At 42.2% G+C, this 27,846-nt stretch overlaps 1 protein-coding gene across 5 annotated transcripts in view; it reads left to right on the forward strand.

Annotated features, from left to right (window-relative positions):
- DOCK2 (dedicator of cytokinesis 2) overlaps window positions 1-27,846 on the forward strand; it is a 418,519-nt gene that overhangs the window by 84,821 nt on the left and 305,852 nt on the right. For all 5 annotated transcript variants that reach the window (XR_009610788.3, XM_060634987.3, XM_060634989.3 and 2 more), the window contains exon 23: window positions 22,941-23,049. Coding sequence is in view for 4 of the 5 variants with exons in the window: in XM_060634987.3 (XP_060490970.1) it covers window positions 22,941-23,049 (109 nt within the window). In the remaining variant the exon portion in view is untranslated. The remainder of the gene's footprint in view (window positions 1-22,940; window positions 23,050-27,846) is intronic.

The following is a 27,846-nucleotide window of genomic DNA, read 5'->3' on the forward strand; positions in this document are numbered from 1 at the left end:
CATTAGCTATTCCCTTGCCATTTTTCTTTGCACATACTGCACACGAATGTTTGCAAGGGCTAGGAATTATCCTGTATCAATATGCAGGATGCAGTTGGGTAAGGGAGGAAGAGAAGTTGTTGAAAAAGATTGGTTTTTTTAAGGATTATTTATTTATATCACATAGCCAAATAATGTGATTTTCCTGTCCTCTCTCCTTATGTCACTGGCTCCTGAGCCAAAGTCTGGGGCAGGTGTCTGGGCATATACCTGTGCCATAGTTGCAGTGGAAGCTGGCAGAGCAGGTTCAAGTTTTTGCTAGAGGGAGGCAGGCTTAAAAATATGGGAAACTCCTAAGTCGTGGGAAATGTGCCCAAAATATGCTCAGTAGCCATCAATATGACCAATATCCATTAGGCTTTTCTGGAATGACTGAGCTTCTGGGAGACACAGAGCATAGTGAGAAACATTCAGAAAGAGTGGAAGTGATTATCTTCTAGGCGTTGAGCTTCTTCATAAAATTCCTCACAGTGCCTTTTATCCTGAAGCTCAGACAACCAGCTGAGCTGATCCCCAAGATTTCTGAGCTGTGGAATTACTCAGAGTCCAAAGTAGCCTGTGCTTCCCTGAATCACATAATGGGCACTGAATAGCTTCCATTCCTGCTGGCCAGGCACATAGAAGTAAGGCTGTGGTGTTTCTGTAAGGATGACTCTCTAAGACAGAGAAAACCCAGAGCATGGCGCTACAGAGGGATTCGTTCCCACTTACCTGTGTTCCTTCCAAATCGTAATGCTGCCATAGGCTAGAGTTCAGGGGGCAATGTGGGCTAATGATTATGTTCATGTTGTACTGGTCAATGTCGGCTCAGTGATGGCCAGTGTTCCCACGAGACAGACCTGGGAGGGAGTCATATGTTTGTCCCTGCACCCAGCTTAGTGAGTGACCTACCCTCTCTGAGCCTCAGTTTCCTTATCCATAAATGGGGATAAACCAGCTCTTAGTGTTTTGAGGATGAAATGAGATTACATGTACAAATTTCTCCATGTAGCATCCAGTACTTCATTTCATAAACGTAACAAACGTTACCTGTTGCCATGTTTTTACCGGGGCAAGACAGCAGGAGTGTTTATTTCAAAAACTCAGATTTAAGTTAATAAATGGTGTCTTGATCCATGCTCAGAGTTTGGCTTACTGTTCATGCTATCCTAAAGCTGTCTTGCTGTTTTTGTTTGTTTGTTTGTTTGTTTTTAAGGAGGAAGGGATCTCTTTCCCAGGTGTCTGCTTTTTGAGGATCACAATGTAGGACTTTTATGGCCCTGTGAATTCACCTTGGTCTGTTGCTGGCCCATTGGCTGGCCCCTGCTTATGTCTGCTGTGTGTGTGGTCAAGCCCTGTGGGCCCTAGCAGCCATGTACCCAGCTCTCTGCTCCCTGTTTGCACTGCCTGTCTTTGCTTTTGTTTCATGCCTCCTGCTCCCCTTCAGGACCTACTTATTCACTTCTTGCTTTCTCCTCCCTCTCTGTATGCTCCCAGTCTCCTGGGATGCTCTTGCATCTCTACATCCCCCCTCCCCTCCCTCCTCCCAACCCCCTTTGCTTAGGAGAGGCACTTAGTTCAAGTTAAAGGCACAGACTCTGGAGCTAGCTACTTGGGTTTGAATTCCGCATTGGAATCCTGCTGCTACCATTTAGTGATGTTTATGACCATAGGCAGATTATTTCGTCTGCCTAAAGCTCAGTGTCCTTGCATGTATGTACAAACCCGCGCAGGGTTGTGGTGCAGGCTAAATAAGTTAATGGATGTCAGGCACTTAGCACAGTGCCTGTCGCATAGCAAGCAGCCACAGTTATTATTACCTGCTAAGCGCATTTCACTTGTTCCCTCCATTAGTCTTTGCAAAAATCCTATGGAGAACCTCATCTCCCCACTTCATCTCCTCCTTCTCTTCACTCACTCTGTGCCAGCCACACAGGCCTCTTTGCTGTGGCCCAGGCTCCTGACTCAGGGCCTGGACACCTCCCCCTGATATCTGCTCGCTCACTCCCTCTCCTTTCTCACATCCTCACTCACATGTCTCTTTCCCTACTCTATTGAAAACTGCAACTCCTGCCCCAGCACTTTGGATTCCCCTCCCTGTCACTCTGTTTGTGGTCTTTTTCCCCCTCCCCATAGAGCTAATCACATGTTAACGGACTGTACAGTAATTAAGTATGCTTTTGTTTACTGCCATCTCCCTGCTAGAATGGCAGCTCCCAAGCTCCCGTCTTTGACTAGTTCATACTGTCAAAGCGCTGAGAACAGCACATGGCAGGTACTGACACTCGTTCAATGTGAGATGGGATGCCTTTTCTGTCCCCCTTTCATGGATGAGGAAACTGAGGTTTTGATTCAAACTTAAAAAGGTCACATAGCTAAGAATTAGAGAGTAAGACTTCACATTCTACCTCATCTAATTAAGCAAATTTAAGAACCAGAACTTTTTTGGGGGCCACACAAGTGTAAACTATGGTTGGCCAGGATGGGGAGCTGTCCTGAGTGACGACAGCTGCTCCTGGAAGGGGGGACTTGCTGGGTATCATCATCAGGGCTGTGGAGAGGCATGAGGATGCTCAAGTTTAGGTACTGTCATCCCTAAATATGGTAGGATTTCAGTAGGAAAAAAATGACTTGGAGCAGAAGTTGTCAGGAAAGGATTCCTTGCTGTTGTGGCAAAGCTGTCCAGGCAACCATGACTTTACCTTCATATCCTCTCAAGGAATGAAGAAAGAAAAACTGACATAGGGCCAGGCCAGGTAAGCTCACACTCCTTGAAGGAGTCACTAGACAGGGAAAGAGAAATGTACTCAACATCCTGATAGGAGCTGTAACATCTCGGGAGTGTTCCTACTCCCCAGCCCCTCATCTGGGAGCCAGGAAGGATGGCCACAGTGTGCACAGTGCCAATCGCCTGCACTGGAGCATCCACTCCATCAGCATAGGCGTCAAAGGAGCATGGTGCTTACCTCCAGTGGACACCCTCAGTCTAGCTCAATTCATCCAGGGCCAGACATCATTGCCCGTTCTCTGCTTGCCTTCAGCATCAGGTGATCAGATGTTTTCTGATGCTCTCTTTTGCTTTTTATTTTGCATCTTGCTTTATTCTATGCATCTTCCCTCTCACGTCCCTGCCTCGCCTTCCCACTAGTTCAGTTTCTTCTTATGTAAATATTATATACTAGTTCACCCTCCTGGTCATGCATATGTTAGGCAGTAAGACTGTCTAAATAAAGCTCAGGCATGCTCAATGTAGCCTGTAGTCAGAGGGAATACATAAGCCTCTGCCTTTTTAAACAAATACGAATTTAACTCGAAGGCACTTGCCAGTGTGATTTGTTTTCATTGTTCATGTATGAATAAATATTTAAATGTAATCATCTGTTTATGCCGAGCCTGGGCTGGAGTGCCCGTCACATTGCTTTTCCTGTTTCTCCCGCATATAATTTATTTGCATGTTGATGCCATTTATTCCTATGTAAGACTCTGTTTTCGGTTTTGAATATAATTTAACTTTTTGATGACAGTAATGGTTCAGTAAACTGCACAATTGCAGTTAATGGAATTATTTTATGATAACATTAACTTGGCATCAGATCAGAGTGGAAGAGAAAACTGTCATCAAAGGGATATTGTCAAACAGTTACTTCTCTTTAATTTATTATCTATTTTGTGAGTGGCTACAGTGCTGAGGGGGAGCTAACAGCCTGTTTATTACAAACACGGGGAAGCACTTTGTAAACCATGAAGTAAGTAGCCGTCATTGTAACATGAAATTGTGCATATGCGTGCATCTTAAACAGCCCTCTTTTTCCTTTGCATATAAAAATATTAGCCCACATTCACTGAGCACCTGTTATGTGCTAGGCACTTTAAGTGCTGGGGACTCTGAAATTAATAAGAGAGGCTTCCTTAAGTAGCAGCAGCCCAGTGGGCGTGAGTGATATGCATCCCAGCAAGCAAATCCCAGCTCCCTGGCATGAGCAGTGGTCAACGGTATGAGGCAACTAAGGCTCAGGGCGCAGACGGGTTTAAATGACAAACCCCACCTCAGGAGGATCAGTAATTCTCAGAGGAGGTGACACTTTAAACTAAACATTGAAAGGTATTCAAGAAATTAGCCCATGGCGGGTCTGGGGATAAGAATCACGAGTTCCAAGTAGAGGGAATGGCATGTGGAACAGAACTTCTAATTGTTCCTGTTACCTTCAGGGTAACACTTAAGAAGCTTCTCCTCTGTGCTTGCCCTGTGTCACTTTTTACTCTGCCTCACTTACTATTCACAGCAATCCTGCAAAGTATAGATATTATGATGTTTATTTCACAGAAGAGAAGCTTGAGGCCCGGAAAGATATAGAAAGGGACTCTAGGTCACACAGCTCGACGTTGGCAGGGAAGGATATGACATGGAATCCTAGGTTCTTTGTGCTGTGCTGTGGCCATGGACAGCACGTTTGTGGAGAAGAGTGGCTGGTGGCAAAGCTGTGCTGGTGGAAGAGTGGGGATGCTGCATCTGGACAGGTAGCTCGACTGGGGACACCTTGAATGCCAGATGGAGTCATCTAATGTCATCCCCCAGGGACAATCATCATTAATGCTGCCCTCCATCTTCAGAGCACAGAGTGAGCACCCCAGTGGGTGCACAGACTCATTTGCTGGGATCAGGTAGAAAGATGAACATTTCTTTATTTTGTTCCAAGAGGGAGAAATTAAACTTTATGAACAGTTGACTTAGAATAATACTTGGTTATAATTCATAAATAAATAAGCATCTGTTGAGAATCACGCTTTAATTGGTTTCTCATCGTGCAGTTTGGAAACCCCTGCTTTTGGCAGTGGGAGCCATTGAAGCTCTAAAGCAGGGGACTTACATGATTTAGATTCACCTTTTAGAAAGATCACTGAGGAAGAAAGGTGAGTGTGTGGAAGGTGGTGTAGAGGAGGGATGTCAGGAGGTTAATTATGAAGGGGTTGCAGGGATCCAGGCAAGAAGACTTGAACTAAGGCAGTCACAGTGGGGCTGGAGAAGGGGAGGAAGAAGATACGGGTGTGTGAATGACAGAACTGCCAACACTTACTGAATGTGTGTGGGAGTGGAGTTGGAGGAAAGGGCCAGATCAGCTTATCTGTGGTTGAACTTTATGGCCTATTTGATTAGACATTGCTCATCAGCATGATGAATACAGGGTAGGAGAAGTTCTGGTGGAAAATGGTGTATTTTGATAAATTTTGAGGTGTTTATTGGCATAGCCCGATAGAAATGTACAGCAGGCAGTTAGATACAAATCTGGAGTTCAGGAGAGTAAAGAATAGAAATATAGTTGTGGTAGAAATTGATCCAAAGAGGTATTTGAAGCTATAGCACAAGGTGAGCAATGCTATAAAATTCAGGATGAAACCCAGGAGATTAGCAGGTTGAAGGGATGGAGGAGGGGCCAGTCCTTCCAGGGAAGGCCGATCAGGGACATAGGAAGGGAAACAGGAAGACTGGCATTCCAGGAGTCAGGAAAGAGAGCATTTCAAGGAGGCAGTATCAGCAATATTCACATGCTATAGCAAAGTCATGGGGACCAAAAACTGATCAGAGGCAAGATATTTTTCAGTGAGGAAGTCTTCGGTGAATTAGCCAGCCCTTCCCCAGAGCGTCGCATCTTTCCTAATATCCAGTTGGAGGCCCTAAAGAAGCAGAGGGATCAGGGCTTTGAGGTGTTGTCGATTTCCCATCATCTTCATGTGAATTACCTACACTGTGGATTGTCCTTTGCCTGGGTGTAATGCTGGACTGGCTTCTCCCTGCCGATCCTTCAGAGGCTGAGTAAACTGCTTCTATTGGGTGCCGATCTCTTACTTGGCTCACAGCAAAGTGTAAAACACTGGGCCTGTCTGCTTTCATTGTCCCTTTAAATGGCTTAATTTTGCAGAACAAGACTATCTGTGCTGTAGATAGTTAAGGGAAAAGCCATGGATGACACAAGATACTCATTCGTCCAGGTTGAAGCAGTATTTCCTTTTCTTGTTAACTCCTCCTTAGACATCTAGAAGCCTAGCTTGCTGGCAGAATCCTTGCCTTCGTGCAAAAAATGGCTGTTCCTGTCAAATGCTGCGGCTGACAGTTCCTCAGAGAATCAATTTACTGAATAAATATGTAGATTTAGGAAATGTGTTTGCAAATCCCCTGTAACTAAATATGAACATGCAAGATAATAAAAGGTCTGGTTTGCCAGAGGGGTGAGATTCAAGTTGACATCATTGTCAGGGATGGTGAACCGAATCAGGGTGGCTGGGCACACTTGGTGATCTACTTCAAATGCACCCGAGGCAGTGTCACCTCAAAGTGGAATTTGTTTCCTTAATAGGAAATAATATATTTCTCAGTTGTTGGGCTTGCTGCTAATTGTGTCTTTGGGGTGGATGGAAAATTAAAAAGGACTTTGTTATGAGGCCTGGATGGTCGCCCGTCCTTCAAGTCTCCAAACTAGCCTCTCTGTCACTCAAATCTACTCTGCTAATGCAGCTCATTCAGTTCAGTCCAGTTCATTGATTAATTCAATAAATATTTTTAAGTCTTACTATTTGGCCAGGTTTTATGCTAGGACACTGCAGTGAACAAGACAGATGTAGTTCACCCCTCATTCTGCCCTCATCTAGTACTGAGGGAGATAAAATAAAAAGCAAGGAAATACACCAACTAATTGCAAACCATATTAAACACCAATGAAGGAAATAAGCGAGTAGTTAAGACATGTGGTATAACATAATGGTGAAGAATCCCAGTAACTAATTATCTACGTGACCTTGGGCAAATGACAGCCTCTGTGCCTTAGTTTCTTTGTCTAATGTTGGGATTACCTCACAGTGTTGAAGAAGTGAAATTCCAACTGACCTGTGAAGGAGGCTAATGAACCAGCCATGCAAGGGATAAAAGGAAGAGTCCTTTATGGAGGGAAAGTCTGAGCATGTATTCTTGAATAAGAAAGAGCTTGAAGTTTCTGAGAAAGTTAAAGAAGACTAGTGTGGCTAGTGAGCAAAGGGGAAAATAGGAGGAAGGTGGACTGGGAGAGAGCAGGAGAGCTTGCCATATGCAGGGTTTATTGCCAGTGTGTAGCCCAGACATTCTGCAAGCATTTCACTGAAAATTCTGGCATGCCAGGTAGTGTGCTGACACTTACATGGTGAGGAGGGCTGGTGTCACATGTCACAAGGATGGATTGGTGGTGGCTGCCTGGACTTGTGTTGAGGAGGACACTGAGGCTGCATTTAGAGGTAGTAGCTGCACAGGGAGCTGTGACCGGTTAGTGGTACCTACATTGAGCAGCTCAGTGGGAAGTGATAGATTCATTAATTCCTGTGTTAATTACACAGGCCCTGACAGAAGTGAAGGGCTCTGAGTTCAAAAAGAGTGTACATTGTCCTGCAAGGCACTTGTGTTTTGGATTATAGTAATTCTGTATTTAAAATTTAAAATGTGTGTTTCATATTCCCACTAGCCTCTTTTGTTGCCTCCTGTAAGACACACGTGATAGGAACTGCCCACTCTCTAATTAGATTAGGAACAGACATAGTCTGTGCTCCTCAAATCACTGCAGAGTCCCTTTGGTTTCTCCTGCACTCTCTCAACTTTGCTAAGCATCATTGTCTTATGATCACAACATTTACAATTTTTTGAAGCCATATACGTTTCAGCCACCATGAATTTTTGGTTTGAAATTTTGGACAGTGTTTTTTTTTAAATATATGATTATAGTCACTTCTCAATTCTCTGTTAATGTATTAGAGATAATGTAAAGACCCATATTACCCAAAGTAGTGGCTACTGTCAAAGTCATTCAGTTTGATCATCAGAGTGTGCTCTGTAGAGACTCATACTCATGCACAGGTGAACTTCTTCTCAGAAGGATGTTCTTCCAAATCACAATTTGCTGGGCTAAGTCATATCATTAATCATCACGTCCTGAGTTTCTATCAGATGGGTATTCTAGGAGGAGAGAAGAGTCACTGGTCTTGAGTACCATAGGGGCGGTAACAATGAAGAGCTTGACCGTAATCAAATATATTTTGTGAATAAGCCACAGATGATAATGCTATTATGTCAACAATTAAGGATATCCCAAATAGCATGAGCCCGGGCATTTTATTACTGCTGACCTCTCTCTTCCAAAACACTTTTTTATCTTTGCATCTATAACACAGAACTCTTTTCATATTCCTCATACTTCTCAGACTCTTTGGAAGTCGTAAAGATTGGCCTGTTCCTTCTTTTTACTCAGCTCCCTCTTCTTAGGTGAATGAATTCAAATCCAGTGCTTTAGCTCCCCCTGCTCTGCAGATTTCTGCTATGCGGAAATGCAGCCTGACCTTTCGCTGAGTTCCACATCCGTGTGTCCATTTACCTGCTTGCCTCCTCAAAGGCAAGTCAAAGTTAGCATATCCAGAACCAAAGTCATGATGTCCCTCGTCACACTGATCGATGATCCAGCATGCTGCACAAGTCAAAAAAAGATTAAGATTTTCCTGACAACTTATTTTTTGTTTCTTCCCACATAGTCTGCGTTTGAGTTTCTACCTTTCCTTCCTAAATGTCTTTCAGATTCATACACATCTTTCCATTTTCACTGCCAACTTCCTAAACAAAGTTCTCATCATCTCACACCTGCATTACTGTGTTACTATAATGGTCTGGCTGCTTCCATATAATCTATTTGCTATGGAGTCTTTCGAATTTCCTAAGTAGTTAAAATATTCTGTCAATATGGAAAGTTTTGTTTCTCCCCTTCTAATCCTAGTTCTTTTTCTCCTTATCTGACTGCATTGGCTAGGATTCTGGGTCAGTGTTAAATAACAATAGTGACATATATTATGTATTGGTTTAAAAATATTAGATGCCTTGTTATTGGTTTTAGGAAGTCCCTCCGTATTAGTAGTTTGATTACAATATTCACCATAATGCAGTATTAGATTTTATTTGCAATCACTAATGTTTTGAATTTATTTCTACCATCTTAGCTGGGAATCCTCCCCACCATTCTGATTTTTCTATCGTTTTTTTTCTTTTTTCTTTCCTCCTTTTAAATTGTTTTTCAATTTTCTCACTTGCTTTTTCCCCTTTACTAATATGAAAGTTACATTTTTTTAAATGTAACTTTTTTACATTTTTATTTTTTTAGAGAGACAGTGAGCATGTGTGTGAGCAGGGGAGGGGCAGGAGTGGGGAGAGAGAGAGAGAGAGAGAGAGAGAGAGAGGATCTTAAGTAGTCTCCATGCTCAGCATGGAGCTTGACGTGGGGCTTGATCCCACGATCCTGGGATCATGACCTGAGCTGAAATCAATAGTCAGATGCTCAGCCAGCAGAGCCACCCAGATGCCCGTGAAAGTTACATTTTATATTCAATTTTATTAGTGGCTACTTTGGCTACTTAGGTATTCTATCATACATATTTAACGTAATAAAATCTCAAGTTAATATCTTTACAGTCCCCCTGAATAATAGAAGAATTTTAGAAGATACTGTCACTTCCCTCTTAAATATTACACTAGGATTGTGCAGTATTTTAGTTTGGCTTTTGGATACTCCATAAATTACACATTATTATAATTTTAAACAGTATCTATTTATATGTTTTTTCCAATAAAATTTCATCAACACTTCTGTACTGTACACTAAAAATGGTTAAAATGGTACATTTTATATGTTTTTTAGCACAATTTTAAAAAGGCTATAACTTCTGTCATCTTTGACCTTCTGTATTTTGTTTTCCTTCTTCTTGAAGTAAATCTTTTATAATTAACCTTAGCAAATTTTATTTGTAAATTCTCTCAATTTTAATTACTCTTATTTTATTCTGAAAGTTGGAAGGAAATTTTCTTGGGTATAAGCTTCTAGCTTTTTTTTTTTTTTTTTTTTTTTAGTGTGATCAGCTGCTAAGGTTAACTGTCAGTCTTACTATTGCTCCTTTATAGGCATTCTGGTCTCTTTTCTGTGGTGGCTTTTAAGATCACTTCCCTGTCTTGTATAGTCTGCACTTTTGCTATGATTTACTTAAGAGTGGGCTTATTTTATACATCTAGAAGTTCATTTTCCTGAATCTGAAGTTTGATTTTTAATACCAATTATAAAAAACTCTCACTCATTCTCTTTTGATATTTGTGTTTCCCCCATATATTCTATTACCTTTCTGAAATGTCAACTGAAGTATGTTAGACCTCTTTTTCTCCATGTTTCCATATCTCATATTTTCTATATTTTTTGTTTTTGGGCGTTCATTCTGGGTAATTTCTTTGAATCTGTTTTTTAGCTAACTGATTTCTCTCTTTAGCTATGTCTATTACTCAATTTAACTCACTGAGTTTTGAATTTTAATTATTGAAGTATTTTTGAAGATTCCATTTAGTTCTTATTCAAATATAATTTTTCACTTTTATAGTTTTTATTTCTTGGTCATATTTTAAAGCATCCTTTTTCTATTGTGAAGCATATTAAATATAAGATTTTAGATTCTCTGCTGTATAATTGAGTTAGTCTTTGTGGGTCTGATTCCACTGTTTCTGTTTTGGGTGACCATGATTCCTGGACATTTTGTTGTTATCATTATTTTTGAAAGCTAAATGTCTTTAAAAAAATTTTTTTTACATTTATTTAGTTTTGAGAGAGCACAAGTGGGGGAGGGGCAGAGAAAGAAGGAGACAAAAAATTCGAAGCAGGTTCCAGGCTCTGAGCTGTCAGCACAGAGCCCGACACGGGGCTCGAACTCACAAACTGTGAGATCATGACCTGAGCTAAAGTCAGACGCTTAACAGACTGAGCCACCCAGGCGCCCCTTTTAAAGCTAAATTTCTTTAGAACTTTATAAATTGTTATATATTTTTAGTCTTGAAATGAAGTTTTTATTTTGCTCTAAAGAAAACAGGGATGCTAACAAGCAGAAACCTTTTCAAGTTAAAATTTCTGTTTGTGGAACCAAGCAAGGAACATGAGTATGGGAAAACAAAAACAAAAACACGCACAAAACAAAATCCAGGTGAGGACTGACTCATGCTTAAGAAACTCAATGGAAATGTGTTGTCCTTTTCCATCCAGCACCAAGGAGCAGGTAGTTTTCTATTGTTCCCTTTCATGCAATAGATTTTTTGGTTTTTTTTTTTTTTGTTTTTTTTTTTTTTTGTAAGAAGGCATAACAGTTTGGGATACCAGCTTTATGCAAGGGTCTCCAACAAGCAGCGCCTCAAATTGATCTCATTCTTTCTATTCCCCAAGAAGCCACCTAAATAGAAATTTAAGGACACAAAGGTTGAACAAATGCCTTGGGGGCAGAAGCTGGCTTTATTGCTCTCTAAGTATCCAGATTTCCCCTTTTGCTTTGTGTTTCTCCTCTATGGTTTCTTTACTTTCCTGACGTTTTCCCATTCATTTTGAAAATCCACCTTTAAGGGTGCCTGAGTGGCTCAGGCGGCTAGGCATCTGGCTTTGGCTCAGGTCATGATCTCATGGTTCCTGAGTTCAAGCTGTGCATGGGGCTGTCTGCTGTCAGAACAGAGTCCTCTTTGGATTCTCTGTTCCCCTCTTTCTCTGCCCCTCCCTTGCATGTGCTCTCACTCTCTCTCTCTCTCTCTCTCTCTCTCAAAAATAAATAAACATTTTTAAAAAAGAAAAGATTTAAAACAAAACAAAACAAAAGAAAATTTGGCTTTGGTAGTCATTTTCCAGGACATTTTTATCCACCACACTGCTCAGAAATGGAAACCTTTAAACTTACTGCAGTTAGAATGATCTTCCCCAGTTCAAATCTGATCTTGGTGTTCCTCTTCTTGAAGTCTTCTAATTTCTTCTCATTGCTTTGAGGATGAAGACAAAACTTCACGTGGCCTGTGAGGGTCTATGGGTCTTACTCCTGCTACCCACCTGTCTCCTTTCACCAGACTTAACCCAGATTTCCTCCACCCCAGATTCAGGGGTCTTCATTCAGTCACTCTCACCCACGTGACTCCCTTCTGCTACAGGACCTGTATGCTTGCTTTCCTGGGAGTGGAATGCCCTTCCCTCTTCTTCCCCTCCAGTTTTCTCTTACTGTCTCCTCCCGGTCACCTAAGATTCCCAAACTAAGTCAAATCTCTTCAGATACATTGCCCATGTATTTTGTCTTTCACATATGATCTCAAAAAGACATGTGTATTTGTTGAGCTCCTACTATTTTCCAATCACTGTGCTATCAAGGCATTTATACCAGAAATAAAGATTGACACCTAAATACATACCACAGTGGCTGTTCTAACTAAGTCACAGGTCATCTCAGCATCTGAAAATCTAGAGACGGTAAATGGCTTTTTGTGACACGGTGTCTCTCGACATTGTTCCCGAATTTTCCCTTAGGGTCCACAGCTTGTGAAAGACCTTTCACTTAGCATCTGTTCTTACTTATATTCAGCACTGACACATTACACACCTGTTTCATGCACGCTGGGCCCCAACATTGTTCCTCTTTTTAAGCCTTTGAGTTGATAATGAATGTTTCTATCTAGTTGAAATATTTGTCTAGTGGTAGAAGTTTTGTATGCATTGGCGATCAAGTGCTTATCCGAGATATATTTATCAAGTAGCCAGTAGGCCACTGTGCTTGGCACTAGAAATATGACAATGAATTGGATGGACTCAAGCCTGGTCTTCATGGGATTTTATAGTCTAGCTGGGAAAGGAGTCATTAAGCAGATAGTCTTGTGGGTGCCTGTGAAGTTAAGGGGAAGTGAGGTGCCCTAAAAGCATGGGATAAGAAGGTCAGATCTCTCATGAGGTCAAGGTGATATCCTGGAGGGAGTGCCATCTAAGCTGTGACCTGAATGATGAGTAGGAGGTGGCAGGTGAAGAGGATGAGAGTGTAATTGGTGAAAATAAAGCTGGAAGGAGGTACCCAACATAGTAGGGAGCTTGACTCAATTGAGCTGTGGAAAGGCCAAGGTGGCTGGAATTCAGTGACAGATGGATAGTGTAGCAGGAGGTCACCTTGAGAGATAGGAAGGGGTAGATCTCAAAGTCCTTGAAGGTCAGGCCATGGCATCTGGACATTATCCTGAGGAAAACAGGGAGCTAGTATAGGATTTTGGACAGACAATGGTATGATCACTTTTGTTTTTAAAATGCTCCCTCTGGCCATTTTGTAGAAATGGATTGAAACGGGGGGTACAACTGAAGGAAGGTAGGTGGGTTCAGAAACCGCTACAGGTGAAAAGTGATGGGGACCCCAGTGAAGCTGGTGATAAGGACAATGGAGGGTAGCAAATGGCTTTGGTGACTGCAATTAACAATACCATGTTATATATCTGAAAGTTGTTAAGAAAGTAGATCTAGAATGTTCTTACCACACACACACACACACACACACACACATACCCACAAAATTGTGATTATATGAGGTGATAGATGTGTCACCTATAATTGTGGCAATCATTTCTCAATAAATATATGTATCAAATCATTATGGTTTATACCTTAAACTTACCCAATGTTACATGTCAATTACATCTCAGTAGAGCTGGGAAAAAAATGGCTTTGGGAGGTGGAATTAATGGGACTTGATGACTAAATGACAGCTGGCAGGTGAAGAGATCCACAAAGACCCATCACTACCTACCCCAGGCTCTGACTTGGGTGTCCTTGGGGCCATTTGCCATGCTGGTGAACTCTGCAGAGTGAGTAGGCTTGGTTCTTAGATAATCGGCATGCCCTATCTGACTCTCTGACCATAGAAGCTAGTGAAAGATGCTGGAGGCTTCCCTCAGTGGTAACGTAGTCCACTTGTTGATGATGGAACCAGCGCCCAGAGCCAAGTAACCTGCTAATGGTCACAACACACACCAATGCTGGAGTCTGGTTTAGAACTCGTTCTCAGACCCAGACACTGCTTTCTGTCACACTGCTCGCTGCTGGTGTCTGGCCACACTCTCAGCCATAATACTACTCAAATGAGGTCCTCAGTAATGTAAACCTTAACACATTTGAACTCAACACTTCCTCAGGTGTTCCCAGATTTCAAAACAAAGAGATTTAGTGCATATGCATTTTAAAACCCAGCACCATTAGTAAGGAAAATTGTTAAAAATTCTATTTAACTCCACATACCAAATGTCAAGTCTCTCAGTAGAACTGAGCAGAAACCTAGAGTTCATTATCCTTCTCAGGAAGCCATAAGACTGAAAGGACAACGTTCAGATGCTCCTGGCATGACCACAGTTTAGAGTAACAATAACTTGACATTACTTGGGCAATTGTCTCTCTAGTTGCAGTCCATGCCAGGAACTAGGAAGTAGGTGAAAAATCAGTACTTTGATTCTGTAACTGTAGATGGAAAACTGCCTCCAGTTGTATGACCTTGAATTAAATCTCTGGGCTCCAGCCCTACTTCCCATGGTAAGAATGAGAAAATTCAAGAAAGACTTGGGGGGAAAAGATTGTTGTAGAAAGGAGGTGGAAGGCAAGAAACATTCACTCAAAGGGAGAGTAGATATCTCTTTTGAAAATTAAATATAATATTTACTTGTTTAAAAATTATTTAACATAAAAGTGTGTAAGGAGACTGTTGACATACACAATCTTTTTTTCCGAGAGATAACAATATTATCAACTTATGTGTAGATTTCCAGATTTTTACTAAGGGTGTGTACGTGTATAATCATTCTGCAACTTAATTTTTTCTGTTATCACTTAAGATATTATGGACACTTCCTAGGTCATTAAAAAACTGAAGGAAGAAATGGTCAGAGAGGCAGCCAAAACCTAATTTCTTTTTGGTACCCAAACTTTTAGACCAACTTGGCCTAAAGAGAAAATGCTGGAAGGCCTCTGCAGATTATTAGTTTCTCTTTCAATTAAATGATGCAATCTATATTTTTCTCTATATGTCTTGGAAACATGGAAGGGGGGGTGCAGTGGGAGGGAGAGTGTGTGCGTGTGTGTGTGTGTGTGTGTGTGTGTGTGTGTGTATTTCTATTTCTGTTTAGGAGCATTGTTTTGGGAACACTCAATTTCTAATTATATTGAGGGGAAAAACCCTGAAGATTATTTTTCATGCTAATAGAGAAATTTACTTAAGTGCAGAATTATGCAACTTAGTTCTTCTTGCCAAATTACATAAAGGCTGCAGCTCCTCTCAGTAGAATGAAGGATGGCTGGGGCACCCATCATACTCTATTCATAACTTAGAGTCCTTTTCAAGGCTTTTGCCTGCATCTTATTACCTACTTACTATTAATTTATTGCACAGGGTTGCCATATTTTAAAGTAAAGTGAATATTTTGGATGGATTGTTTTCTTTCATTCCTTCTGTATTGTTAACTTTTATTTTTTTTATTTAGGCTGTTTACGCTTCCACCTGAGGCAGTTTTTCTTCAGTGATTGCATTAATTTTTGTGTGTTCATCCTAGACATTTTTCAAAACAGGATTCTCTACATGTTGAGTTTGTCTTTTGTTCTCTCATCTGCAAATCATTCTTCCCTGGGGTGATTTATAAGAGAAAGACTGTTTACTGAAACTTCTTTACAGTTTGCCCTAAGGGGTGATCCCTCCTCAAAAGTCAGACTTCGGAAAAAATAACAGCTCAAGGAGAAATAGTTTTGTCATTGACAAAAGGATTGGCACCACGAACTTGTCTGAGCCCTGTCTCTCCACTGTTTCATGCATTAAATGAAGTCTGCATGGAGTTCTCTCTGGCGGCCAGGCTACTTGGCAATCCACATAGGCAACATTGTAGTTACACTAGCCCTTCCTTGCATATTTTCTTTCAGATGTGGCTCTACTCTTTCTCTTTTAAGGGAATAATGCCTTATGTTTCAAAGTTGTTACCCTTCAAAAGAGAATTTCTCTGGCCACTGTTGGGCTGGACACCTCACTCTAGACTCATTGGACCAAAATTCCTTGTCTTAATCTGCAATTTTGGATTCATTTTGGGTCTGTAGACCTTGGTGATAGGGGAAGGGGTTGGGGTGGTGACAAGGACCACACAGAGCAGAGGTGAATCAGGAGGGGAGCCTTCTCATTCATGAATCCTTTTCCAGCCTCCTTGCTTTGACTTAAATGTGCCTGCTGAGTGCACTCAAGTGTTTCTTTCTGTAAGTAGGATCAATAAATGCAAGGATGATTTTCAGACAGACTCAGCCACTGGCTTCACTACAATTATTCTGCATCCCAGGTTGGAGTAGGGTGTGTGTGTGTGTGTGTGTGTGTGTGTGTGTGTGAGTGAAAGAGAGGAGAGGGAGAGGTGGGTGGAGAGAATGAGAGTGAGGGGAGAGAGAGAGAGAAGGAGAGAGAGAGAGGAGAGAGTGAGACAGAGAGGCAGGGAGGTTTGGTCGTAGAATGTTGTGATTTTTCCAACTAATCACTCTTCTGAACCCCGAATGGCTTAATGGTTCTTTTTGTAAAGTCACTAATTTACACCTACTCTAATAGAGCGAATTATTGGCTCGAGGATAGGAAAACCAGCTAAGTCACCTTGGATTTAGAGCTTGAACAGAAAAAGGTGAGAGCCAGCCGCTTAGCTTCCCTGGACAGTCCTGTAACATCACTCCCTGGGCAAATGATGCTTTTGTACTCACTCTGACTTGTTCCAGTTCCTGGCAATTGGCTCTTACTTTGCTCTATTCTCTGGAGGCAGACTTGCCTAGTGGTTAAGAGTGAAATTTGGAGCCAGACACACTCGGGCTTAAATTCTGACTCTGCCTTTTACAAGTTGGGTGACCTTGTGCAGTTAGCGTAGTACCAGGTACATAGCAAGTGCTTAGTAAGTAGCAGCTCGTAATAGTAGTCGTCGTCTTAGTAGTAAAGGTAATAGAAATAAGGCTGCATAGCTGAAGATGACTATCAGTACCATCTAGTTCAGGCACTGCTAGAACTAACTGATTCATAAGACATTTCTGTACAGCTGCACTGAAGGTGTTTGAAGTTCATTCATTTGATACTTTCTCGTTAGTTGATGCCTTTGTTTGTAACTCATTTTTGATGGTCCAGGCCTATTGCTAGTTAGACCGAGATAGCCTTGGCTCTGGCAGTGTGGAGCTTATACTCTAATGGAGAAAACAGACAAGTAGTGATGGTTAAGAATGAAGTATTCCCACAGCGAGGGCTCAGATGCCGTCGGAGTCTGATTTCACATTGTGTGGAGTGCATGCCATTCATCTAAGGAAATTCACTGAATAAGTGGCCTCCCTCCTGTAGTATTCCTCCAGTGACTGGCCTTATATTTGGGAGTATACAAGTATCTTGACTTGTGTGGCACAGTAGCAGAATGGTGTAGCACAGCCTTATTGTTGAGTAATTTTGCTTCTTTCCATGTAAGATCACAGAGACATTTAAAATAGATTTTTCACTTTAAAAACCTTTCAATTAATCTGGACTTGCTCCCAGGCACTTGTGAAATGAGTCGAGTATGTGTCTTGCCAAGAGCAAATTTAGGCAAAGATTTGACCAGGTGAGGAAAACCATGGAAACCTGGGCCCAGGTCTAATCCTACAGGGCACTGATGGGACTGCTGGGGAGGAGGGAAGGAGAGGCGGATAGGCCTTGGGGATGGCCAGGGAAGGGGGCTGCTGAGGGCAGAGAGGTGCCCCCAGGTAGGCCGTAACTCTGGTCAGTGTCCACCAGAACCCTTGTTCCCTCCTCTGCCCGTCCATTCCCCTGGGTCAGGCCTCTTTAATTTCTTTGCCTTTTCTCGTATGTAAAATGTAAATAATAATAGTCTGTACCAAATGAGCTTATCCATGTGGAGAATTTAGCACAGTGCCTGACCCTTAGGACACACTCAATAATAATGTTAAACTTTTATTGTCCAATGTTTCTACTATGTAGCAATACATAATTTACCTGCTGGCCTGCCTTGTGATTTCTTGGAGGGTGGGGGGGTGGATGGGGACTGGCTCTTACTCATGTTTATTTCCACTGCAGTGCCTGGCACGCAGTAGGTGCTCAATAAATTATCTTAGTCTTTATGAAGATGCTGATTTTTTTGTTAATGCTTAGGAAGCAAAAATGGGTAGATCTGTAAGAAAATGCTAACAATGCTAGCATTTATTTAGTGTTTACTATATGCTAGGAACCGTGCTAATTCCTTTGCATGTATTATTTGATTGTAGGACCACCTTATGGGGCTAATATCCTTTACTAATGAGAAAATTGAGGCTTAGAGAGGTTAAGAAACTTAGCCAAAGTCCCCCAACTGGTAAGTGTCAGAGCAGAGTTTGGAACCCACACAGTCTTACCTAAATTTCTATCTTGCCTTAAAAAGGCAGGGAAGAAATCAGGAGGGTGCCTGTGAATGTGGCTCAGAGGAGATGGAAGTGGCTAAGGCTTAGGAAATGAAATGGGGCTGGTGTGCCAGGAAACCCTCCGCCCCTGGATTCCAAAGTGAATCTTCCTGCTGCCTTTCCAAGCCTGGGGATTCCTTGGTTAGATTCTGCCCCCCCCCACCCCCCCGGGCTGCTGGCCTGAGGTTGGGATCTCCATTTTAGCTGAGACTTTATGTACCTGCTGGAAGAGGTGGTGCAAAGCATCGTACACACCATATGGGGCCCCATTTGCATTTAGCGAGTGCTCAGCTGTGCACAGTGTCTCCTTAATGAATCACATGCAAGCAGAGCATCGCTATATTTATCCAAGCCCTGGGAGCCCAGTGCTTGCCGTGGTTGGGCTCACATGCCCCAGAACAGTGCCTTGCAGGTTGTTCCAGTTTCCTTGTGGTCAGGGCCTTCGGGCCCTTCAGTAATTCCTTCCCTGGCATGATCAGCTGCTTTCAGAAGCATCTTTCTGGGCCTTCTGAAGCCAAAAAAAATGTTTCCCTCCTGAAGCTATAACAGAGACCAAGTGCTAAAAAAGGACCTTGAAACTACATCTGCCGTGCCCTTGACTTCAAGGCCATGCTTAAAGCCTTGCAGATAGATGAGGCTTTTTTTTTTCTTTTCCAGCTTCTCAGGAGAGGCCCCACGTTGCTGAAGGCCCTCCATCATCAATTTATTTCTTCCGTGTAATCTAAACCCTTGTGTATTTTATTTGCCTTAGTTGCTCCTTCCTGGATATATTCCTTTTATTTATGCATGCTCAGATCAGAGTTTCCCAGTATGATCACCTCTGTGCTTGGGAACCAACAACAACAGTAAGAATAGTAGCTGATATTTACTTAACACTTATTAGGTGCCAGCTATAATATTAAACACTTGAAAGGCATCATCTCATTTTTTCTCACCTCAAAATAATCCTTTGAGTGAGCATTCTATCTCCCATCTTGCCAGTAAGGAAGGAGAAGATTCTAAGGCCACATAGCCATTATATGGAGAAGTCTGGCTAGATAGCAAAGCCCTTTGCACTAAGTAGCTGTGTGGGTCACTTCTTCTCATCTTCAGTCATTTTCTTCCAACTCTTTTTCCTATTTCTACCAAGTAAAACTCTAGGCTTAACAATTCACACACACACACACACACACACACACACACACACACACACACACACGATTGGTAAATAAGACTGCAACAATTTTACTTAATGATGTAGTCACTGTTAAATGCAAGCCATTTCCCCATAGAATTTTTTTTTTAATCTTTGATGAAACTTAGGTAGGTGTAGAATATTTTTTCTTCTCTGGACCAGAGTGTGGTGTTTAGGTACTGAACTTGTGACATGAATAACAGGGAGCAGCTTGGATTCCCACTGAGGCAGATGCCCCTGATCTTGGCCTCGTGGGATCTGTGTTATCTGCTCTCCTGGGTTAGATTCTCAGAGTGCAGAAGGAGAAGAACACTGAGTTCTGGTTCAAGCTATACCACTGCCACAGTGTGACCTGGAGCAAATCAGATTTTTCTTGGTGGTAGAAATTAAATTCAGGTTCTTACAAAGTTTAAGGTTGGGTACATAGTCCTCACCTGGTCTCATAGCCTGAATGTCTCTTTTCTTTCCCGCCTCAGTCAAATGACTTTTAAAAGATGGCAGTGAAGCCAAGTCACTTGCTCATTTTGGCTCCCCCGTTTCTTCTTTTGTACAATGGGAAGCACGGACTAGGGGCTCACTGGCCTTCCCCTCAGCTCTTGTTTCAGAATTCCAGACGGCAGCAGCAAGAAACCAGTCTCACCCTGCAGAGTTCTGACCAGACAGGGTTGCAACAAATCCAACCAGAGCTAGTCTAAGAAAAAAAGGAATTTATTAGAAGGATATTTGTGCAGCTCAGACAATCCAAAAAGAGTTAAAACAAAACAAACAAATAAAACAATAGAGAGTTTGGGAACCAGGACAGCCTTAGGGATCTCTTCATCAAGAGTTCAGGAACATCCCCCTGGAGTACTGCCATTAGGATGATTCCCAACAAAGCCCATTTTTATGTTTCTGTGTTAAAAATAAAACAAAACAAATTCTAGAGAGAGCACTACCGAGAGACCATTCAGTTATAGAAGGTGGGGGTGAGCAGGGTCAACCAGTAGAAAAAGCTGCTGGAGGCCACTCTTATAGGCTCACAGGTGGTTCCCAAGAAGATGACCTGGTAGGAAACCCAACTGTCTCCAGCCCCATGCAAATAGGCTAATAAGTATGCCTTACAGAGAAAGTCCATCTGTATATAAATAATGACAACTCTGCCATGGGGAGTCATGTCTGAGTGTTAAATGTAGGTCAGAAACACTATAGACCATAATATGGATTGTGAGATTGTTTATTAGACATTTTAAGGCAGCTCTGGCTAGTGGAAAGAGAAACAGATTTCCAGGCAAAAGCCTTGGGGGATGGACCATTCGTTAGCTTAGCTTTGGACAAAAAGTAAAACCACCACTTGAATTAGGATCCTGCCTTCCTCTCTACCAGATCTGGTCCCATAGTTTGTACTTTGATGGGATTTGGGCAAGTTTCAATCTCTTGAGAGTTTTCTGTGTCCTTATCTCTGAAGCAGGAATGATAGTAATACTCCTAAAATTAACAACAAGACAACAGCTAACATTCGCTGGCACAAGGCATATCCTAGCACTTCACACGTGAGCTGGTCTCCTCACAGTCTTTGGACACAGTGCTGTTACAGCCTGCGTTTTGTAGATGAGAAACCAGGGCTTGAGGGAATGAAGAGGGGCAGTCAAGCATAGAGCAAACTGTTGTCCAAACTGATTGAGATAGTGGGCCCAAGAGCCGGATGGCCAAGTGTGAACTCTGACTCTAACACTCCCAGGCATGGAGTCCTTCGGCATATTGCTTGAGTTTCATTGATCTGTAAAATGGGGATAATGATAGGGCCCACGTCATGGTATGGTTAGGAGGGTAAATGATTTAATATGTATGCAGCCAGTGTCTGGGGCAGAGTAGTGCACTGTAATGTTTGCTGTTATTGATAAAGTTCTTTAGTACAGGGCAAGGTGGAGATTGTAAACCCAGAGCTGACTGAATCTAAAACATATACTCTATGGCAGACATCTCTGTGCTAGTAGGACAAGAAGATTCAGGAGTTAGTAGTTTAAAGAAGAGGAGGGAGAGGGAGAGAGCTGCTTCAGGACTCCTGGCTCCTCTCACGGCCTTGGCTCTATGACCTTGAACTAGATACCCAGAAAGTCAGTAGCAATTTCCAGGTCCTTATAATTGATTGGAACATTCAGTACTGGATTTCCCTTAAACTTCTTACTTCAGGAGGGCTTTAGGGAGCTGTTAGTTAGGAAAAAAAAGAAGAGAGGCAGAGAGTGACTAACACACACACACACACACACACACAGTGAGAGAGAGAGAGAGAGAGAGAGCGTGCGCGAGAGAGATAGAGTCAGACAGAAAAGCAGAGATAAACATAGTGACCCAGAGAGACAGAAAGTAAATAATACTCACAAGCAGAGAAGCAGACACATGCTTAAAAACAGAGGAAAAAAAGTAGAAGATAAGCAGAAAGAAAAGAGGTAAAGGGATGGGTGAGAATTTAGCGGAGACAGCACTTGATGGACCACCCTTCCTGTGGTTGATGGAGCAAACAAACCCATTAAGTGTGTCAGCACTTTATCTAAGGAAAGCACCTTTCCCACAGCCACAGCGACTGGTGTCTGACTGTGTAGGGCAGTGACAGGAGATGCTCTTTATCTGAACTGGAGACAAGAGCACTCTCCTCTGTATTTCATGCAGGACGCCACAGATCAGGCTGCAGATTTTTCACGGTTGGCGATAAAGCTTTGTCTGGAGAGGCCTTGGGCTGAACAACACTCCAGGGCTAGACCAAGAGGGCCATAAGCTGCAGGAGCCTGGAGACTGATTTTATATGAAGGGATGGTTTCTATGAAAAGTTACATGTGTATATTCATGTGGGCCTTGAAAATCTCTGCAAGAATAACCGTCCAAATGTTAACAATCCCTAATCTTGAGGTAGGATCTCACTTTATAAGCAATGCAGTTCTATTATGTTTGCATTTTTACGATAACAATGTAGGGCCTTTGTAATCAGAGGAACAAGAGGCTTCCACTAGTGACACGCACAATCCTGAAATTAGAGGGCCAGAGAAACAGTGGCCCCTGACATGGAACAGTCACATGTGTATTTATCTGACAACCAGGCAATGGCTAAGTGGAAGGGCGGTATACTTGAAAATATTTCTCCTTGATGCTTCCCAGACAATTTGGGGATTACTCTGGGGACCACAGTCTCCCTTCTGATTCTTGCAGAGGGTGAAATTATTAATGTCCCCTCAGCTTGGATGAGTTTCATTCCCTTGAAGTTTTTCAGGGTTTAAAAAACAGATGGGAGTCAGGGGGAGGGTATCTGTTCTGGGTGTGGACAGAGGTTTTCCCAGGAGTGAATTATGCATGCAAAGCCTGCTGACTCAGCACCCTCACGCTGAAGTCCCTGTCTCCCACCCCTGTCTCTTAATTTCAAATGAAGTTTGTGGCTGGCATACACTTTCACAGGTATTGCCTGCAAGCTTGAGAAATGACCCAGATGTGTCTTCTTTCAGGCTTTACGAAGGCAAAGAACAGATGGAGTTTGAAGAATCCATGAGACGGCTCTTTGAATCCATCAACAACCTGATGAAAAGTCAGTATAAAACAACCATCCTTTTGCAGGTTGGTTTATACTACAAAAAAAAAAATCTCTTTTCCCTTGGTCATCTGGTAAATAACAGCATGCTGAGATAATGTCTACTTTTGCTTGAGCGTGTAGCCCTGCGTTAACTGAAGGCCTGGGCTGGCCACATGGCACAAGGATCATGGACACCAAAGGGCTCCTCAGGGCAGGAGAAAGTGTATTTATTGTTTGTTGCTGTGAAAGTAACAGTGCCTCTTTTTTTTTTTTTAGTAATTCTGAAGCTTTTGCTACCTGGAAGGTAATAGGTTGACCTTGATCCATTTGTAATGGGGACAGGTGGCAGTCTCTGAAATTCCTCTACTTTTGATTCTCAGCTCCATAAGCTCAGATCCCCTTTGTGGGTTAGAGTCTCCTCAATAAATAGGAGACACTTTGGAGAGAGAGGTCCTCCAACTGATGGTTCTACAAACTCTGTCAATCTTTTTTTTTTTTTAATGTTTTTTTTTATTTTTGAGAGAGAGAGAGAGAGAGAGACAGGCAGTGTATAGGGAGGGATGGAGAGAGACAGAGACAGAATCTGAAGCTGGCTCTAGGCTCTGAACTGACAACACAGAGCCCAACACGGGGCTTGAACCCAAGAGCCATGAGATCATGACCTGAGCTGAAGTTGGATGCTTAACCGACTGAGCCAACCAGGTGCCCCCAAACTCTGTAAATCTTTGAGAAACCTTGAGACCTACCCCTAAGTTTGAGAAAGAGTTTAGCAGCAGAGAAGCTGAATGAAGAGGCTGTTTCAAGGAGACTTCATAACTTTCACAAAATTGAGTCATAAGTGCTCAGGAGGGGCTGCCTCATGTCATATGAATAAGAAGCAAACACATTTGTCTGAACCAGTGAGTTAACATAGATGACTTCTTCTCCTACTTTTAATCAGAGTTATCCTTTTGGTTGCTAATATAAATATCTGCTATGACTCTGACTGGGATCACCCAGCCTCTGGCTAGAACGAATGAGGTACTAGTGTCCAGCTAGAATGCAGGTGAGGAGTCAGAGGCAAACATCTGTCTAGGGAGTATCCACTGCTAATGCACAGGTTCCAAACTTTGCACATTCAAATGTCTTGGAGATCTTTAAATTATTTTTTAATATTTGTTTATTTATTTATTTATTTATTTATTTATTTATTTATTTGAGAGAGATTGCTTGAATGGAGGAGGGGCAGAGAGAGAGAGGGGGAGAGAGAATCCCAAACAAGCTCCATGCTGACAGTACAGAGCCTGACATGGGGCTTGAACTCATGAAACAGTGAGATATCATGACCTGAGCTGAAACCAAGAGTCAGATGCTTAAATGACTGAGCCACCCAGGAGTCTTGGGGATCTTTAATAAATTCTGATGCCTAGTTACCACCACCAGACAATCTAATTTCATCAGTATGGAGTGTGACCAGGGCAAATGGGAGTTTAAATAGCTCACTGGTGTCAACCAAAGTTCAGGAATCACTCTGCTAATGACATCTTTTGATTGAACAGATGTTAGGGAACTCTGTGTGTGTGTGTGTGTGTGTGTGTGTGTGTGTGTGTGTGTGTGTATGCATGCACGCATGCACATGCATGTGCGTGTGTGTATAGTGGGAGGCTTTGTCTAGTCTAGTTCACCAGTGTATCCTTAGTACCTGAACAGTCCTAGTACATAGTTGGTGCTTAATAAATACCTGTTGAATGAATGACTCCTGGGATAAGTGTGAAAATCTCTATGTCATAGATGTGGAAACTGAAGCTCAGAGTCGATACCACTTCCTCAGGCTCCATGGTAGTCAGGGTTATGGCTGGTGTTCAGATCTCCTCCTGCCTGGCTCTGAAGACCATGCTCTGAGCTGCTCCATTACACTGTTCTTTATGCTATACCTTTAGCACCTACTGAGGATATGACTGGAGATGAGTCTTAGAGTTTTTACCTTCCCTTCCCTTTTGCTGTTTTTTTTTTTAAGTCTTCCCTCATGATTTTTCAAACCTCCGTCATTTTACAAAAAAGAGGATAACAAGAGCAGGGGGCAGCATAAAGAAATGTGATAAGAACTGGAGCCTGTCACCCCGCCTATAACATATTAGAAGCAGCCGAGCTCCCAGTGGGAGGCCACACAGTGTTAGGATGTTTCCTGAGGGCTGGGTTTGACTGGTTGCAATAAGAGAGGCTATAGCATCGAGTCAGGGTGGACATAGCTCTAAGGAAGCTAAAGTATGAGGAAGCAGAAGTGATGGACAAATGAAGGAAGCCAGTTGTTTGGGGAGAGAAAGGAGCAGATGCCCCAGAAAGTAGAGGTGCCAGGAAAGAGACAGACCACTGGCCTTGAGAAAGACACAGGGAGTCAGCTATCATGGAGCCACTCCTAATGTCAGCACCTATTTTCCAGTGATGAACTATGTGTATCTTGGAGGGAAAGAACAAAGAGGAGACAGAAAGAAAGGAGGAGAAAGAAAGGAAGCTACAAAGCAAAGAGGAACCAGCGAGTATCTATGGCACTGAGGAGACGTGGGTCAACAAGAGTGTTCCTGCTCAGCTGTATGATTTTATGCTGGTCATTTAACCTCTCACTGTCTGTTTCCTCATCTGTAAGACCTCACTGTGTGAGGATCAAAAAACACCAGCTATGAAAGAGCAGATTATAAAATCCTATGCAAATGCAAGGAACTAATGTGATTATTATGGTCTGGGCATAAGTCTTTTTATCTAAGTTCTTACTGTCTGGGAAGTTATGTTAGAAATGCCTTATTTGGGGCATCTAGGTGGCTCAGTCTATTAAGTGTCCAACTCTTGATTTTGGCTCAGATCTCATCTCATGGTTTGTGAGATTGAGCCCTGCATAGGGCTCTGCATTGACAGCTCCTCTCTCTCTGCCTCTCCCCAACAAGTGCACACATGCTCTTTCTCTTTCTCTCCCTCAAAATAAATAAATAAACACTAAAAACACTAAAAAAAAAGAAATGCCTTATTTCCCCCAGGATTTGGGCCAGGTTATGCTGGTTTCTCCTCATGGGTTTCCACCCCAGAGCCATCAAAAGGGGCTTCATCTCTTTTTTAATTTGCTCTAAGGGTCAAATATAGCTTCCAGGATTTACATAAAATCAATGACAATTTCTAACATATTTCTATGGCTATTGAAAAGTTATCAAAGAAGTATGTAGCCATATATAAATATGGAAGGCAGTAACCTTTGAAGATTTAATGCTGTTTTAGGATGGGAAGTGTGGGCTAATGAGGGGAGAGGGGTCAAGTTTACTTAATGTTAACAAACTCCATATAAAGAATCTTCTTGGACTTTGACATTTGCCACAGGAGAAAGAGTTTTGGATTTCATGCCAGAGAGACCTGGGTGGAATTTCGGGCCTCTGTTTATTCTTTTATAAAATGGAAGGCCTAATGTCTAATTTAGAGGAAACGTTAAGAGGATTAAATAAAGTAATATATATAAAGCAAGAAATATAGAGCCTATTACACATTTCAATTTAAATGGATTGTTTTTAGCCATTTATACCTCACCATAAAACAGAAGATTTTGGAGCATTTTCCTGGAGTGGAAGGGGATATTTATATTCCTCACCTTGTCATATGAAGCTGAACAGTTTTAGGACATTTGGTTATTCAGCTAGATCAAGAAACATAGATATAAATTTCAGGTAGAATAAACCCACATGAACTGACTCTATAGGAAAGAAAGAAATGACAAATAGTACAAGGATGGCTGGAGTCCTGATTCCAAGCCTGCATGGGGTATGGTGGGAAAGAGTTCTGTGATCGATTAGTAGTGGCTTCCATAAATTTTGAGTGAGAGGGTAGAGTGAGAATGCCAAGGAGTACCATTCCTGGTTCCAACTTTACACTTCCAGACAAATAGCAGCTTATGGTGGAAGCTGTCATTTAAGTCCGCTTTAATTTAGCATACAGCAGGTCTGGTTCAATCTCAGCTTTGTTCATTGTGGGTTCTGGGACCTAATCAAGTTATTTCTCATTTCTAAGACTCATCTGGCTTTTGTGAATTGCTTCCTGTAGTTTTCCTTATTGTTCAGAGTTGGCATGGCAGCAGCTAACCCTAAACTATGGAGAATTTAAAACCAGCCATTCAAAGAAGGTAGAAGATCATTAAAAATACCTCCCTTTGATGGAGTACCTACCATGTGCCAGGCATGAAGCTGGGCTCTTCACACACAGTGTTTTTCATCCTGCCAGAGATCTGCAAGGAATCACTGTCTTTGGTGTCCACAGGAGGCTCATAAAGTTAAATAATTCATCCCAAATTATACCTAGCCACAGTGGTGGAGCTAGGATTTGAATCTTCCCACGTCTCTTGATTCCAAAGTTAATGTTTTCTCTACCACAAGGCATGGATTAGGATGGGAGTTTCCATGTATTTTCTTTTTTTTTTAATATTTATTTTTGAGAGAGACAGAGAGAAACAGAGCATGAGCAGGGGAGGTGCAGAGAGAGAGAGAGAGGGAGGCACATAATCTGAAGCAGGCTCCAGGCTCTGAGCTGTTACAAGAAGAGCCCAACGCAGGGCTCGAACCCCTGGACCAGGAGATCATGACTTGAGCCAAAGTCGGGTGCTTAACTGACTGAGCCACCCAGGCACTGCTCCATGTGTTTTCAGTAACAGGCCATAAGCTTACAAGTCCCTATGTGTGCCAGCCTTGTGAGCACTGTTGATAAAACTGATGGTAGGTGGAGAGGATCAAAATCAGACACTAGTGAATTGGATATAGCTTAACTACGAGGAAAGGGCATTTGTTGACATTATGTAGACCCATTTGTTCCATTCTCCTTCAGGTCCAGGATTC

Source organism: Panthera onca, chromosome A1, assembly GCF_046562875.1.
Source record: "Panthera onca isolate mPanOnc1 chromosome A1, mPanOnc1 haplotype 2, whole genome shotgun sequence".
NCBI lineage: Eukaryota > Metazoa > Chordata > Mammalia > Carnivora > Felidae > Panthera > Panthera onca.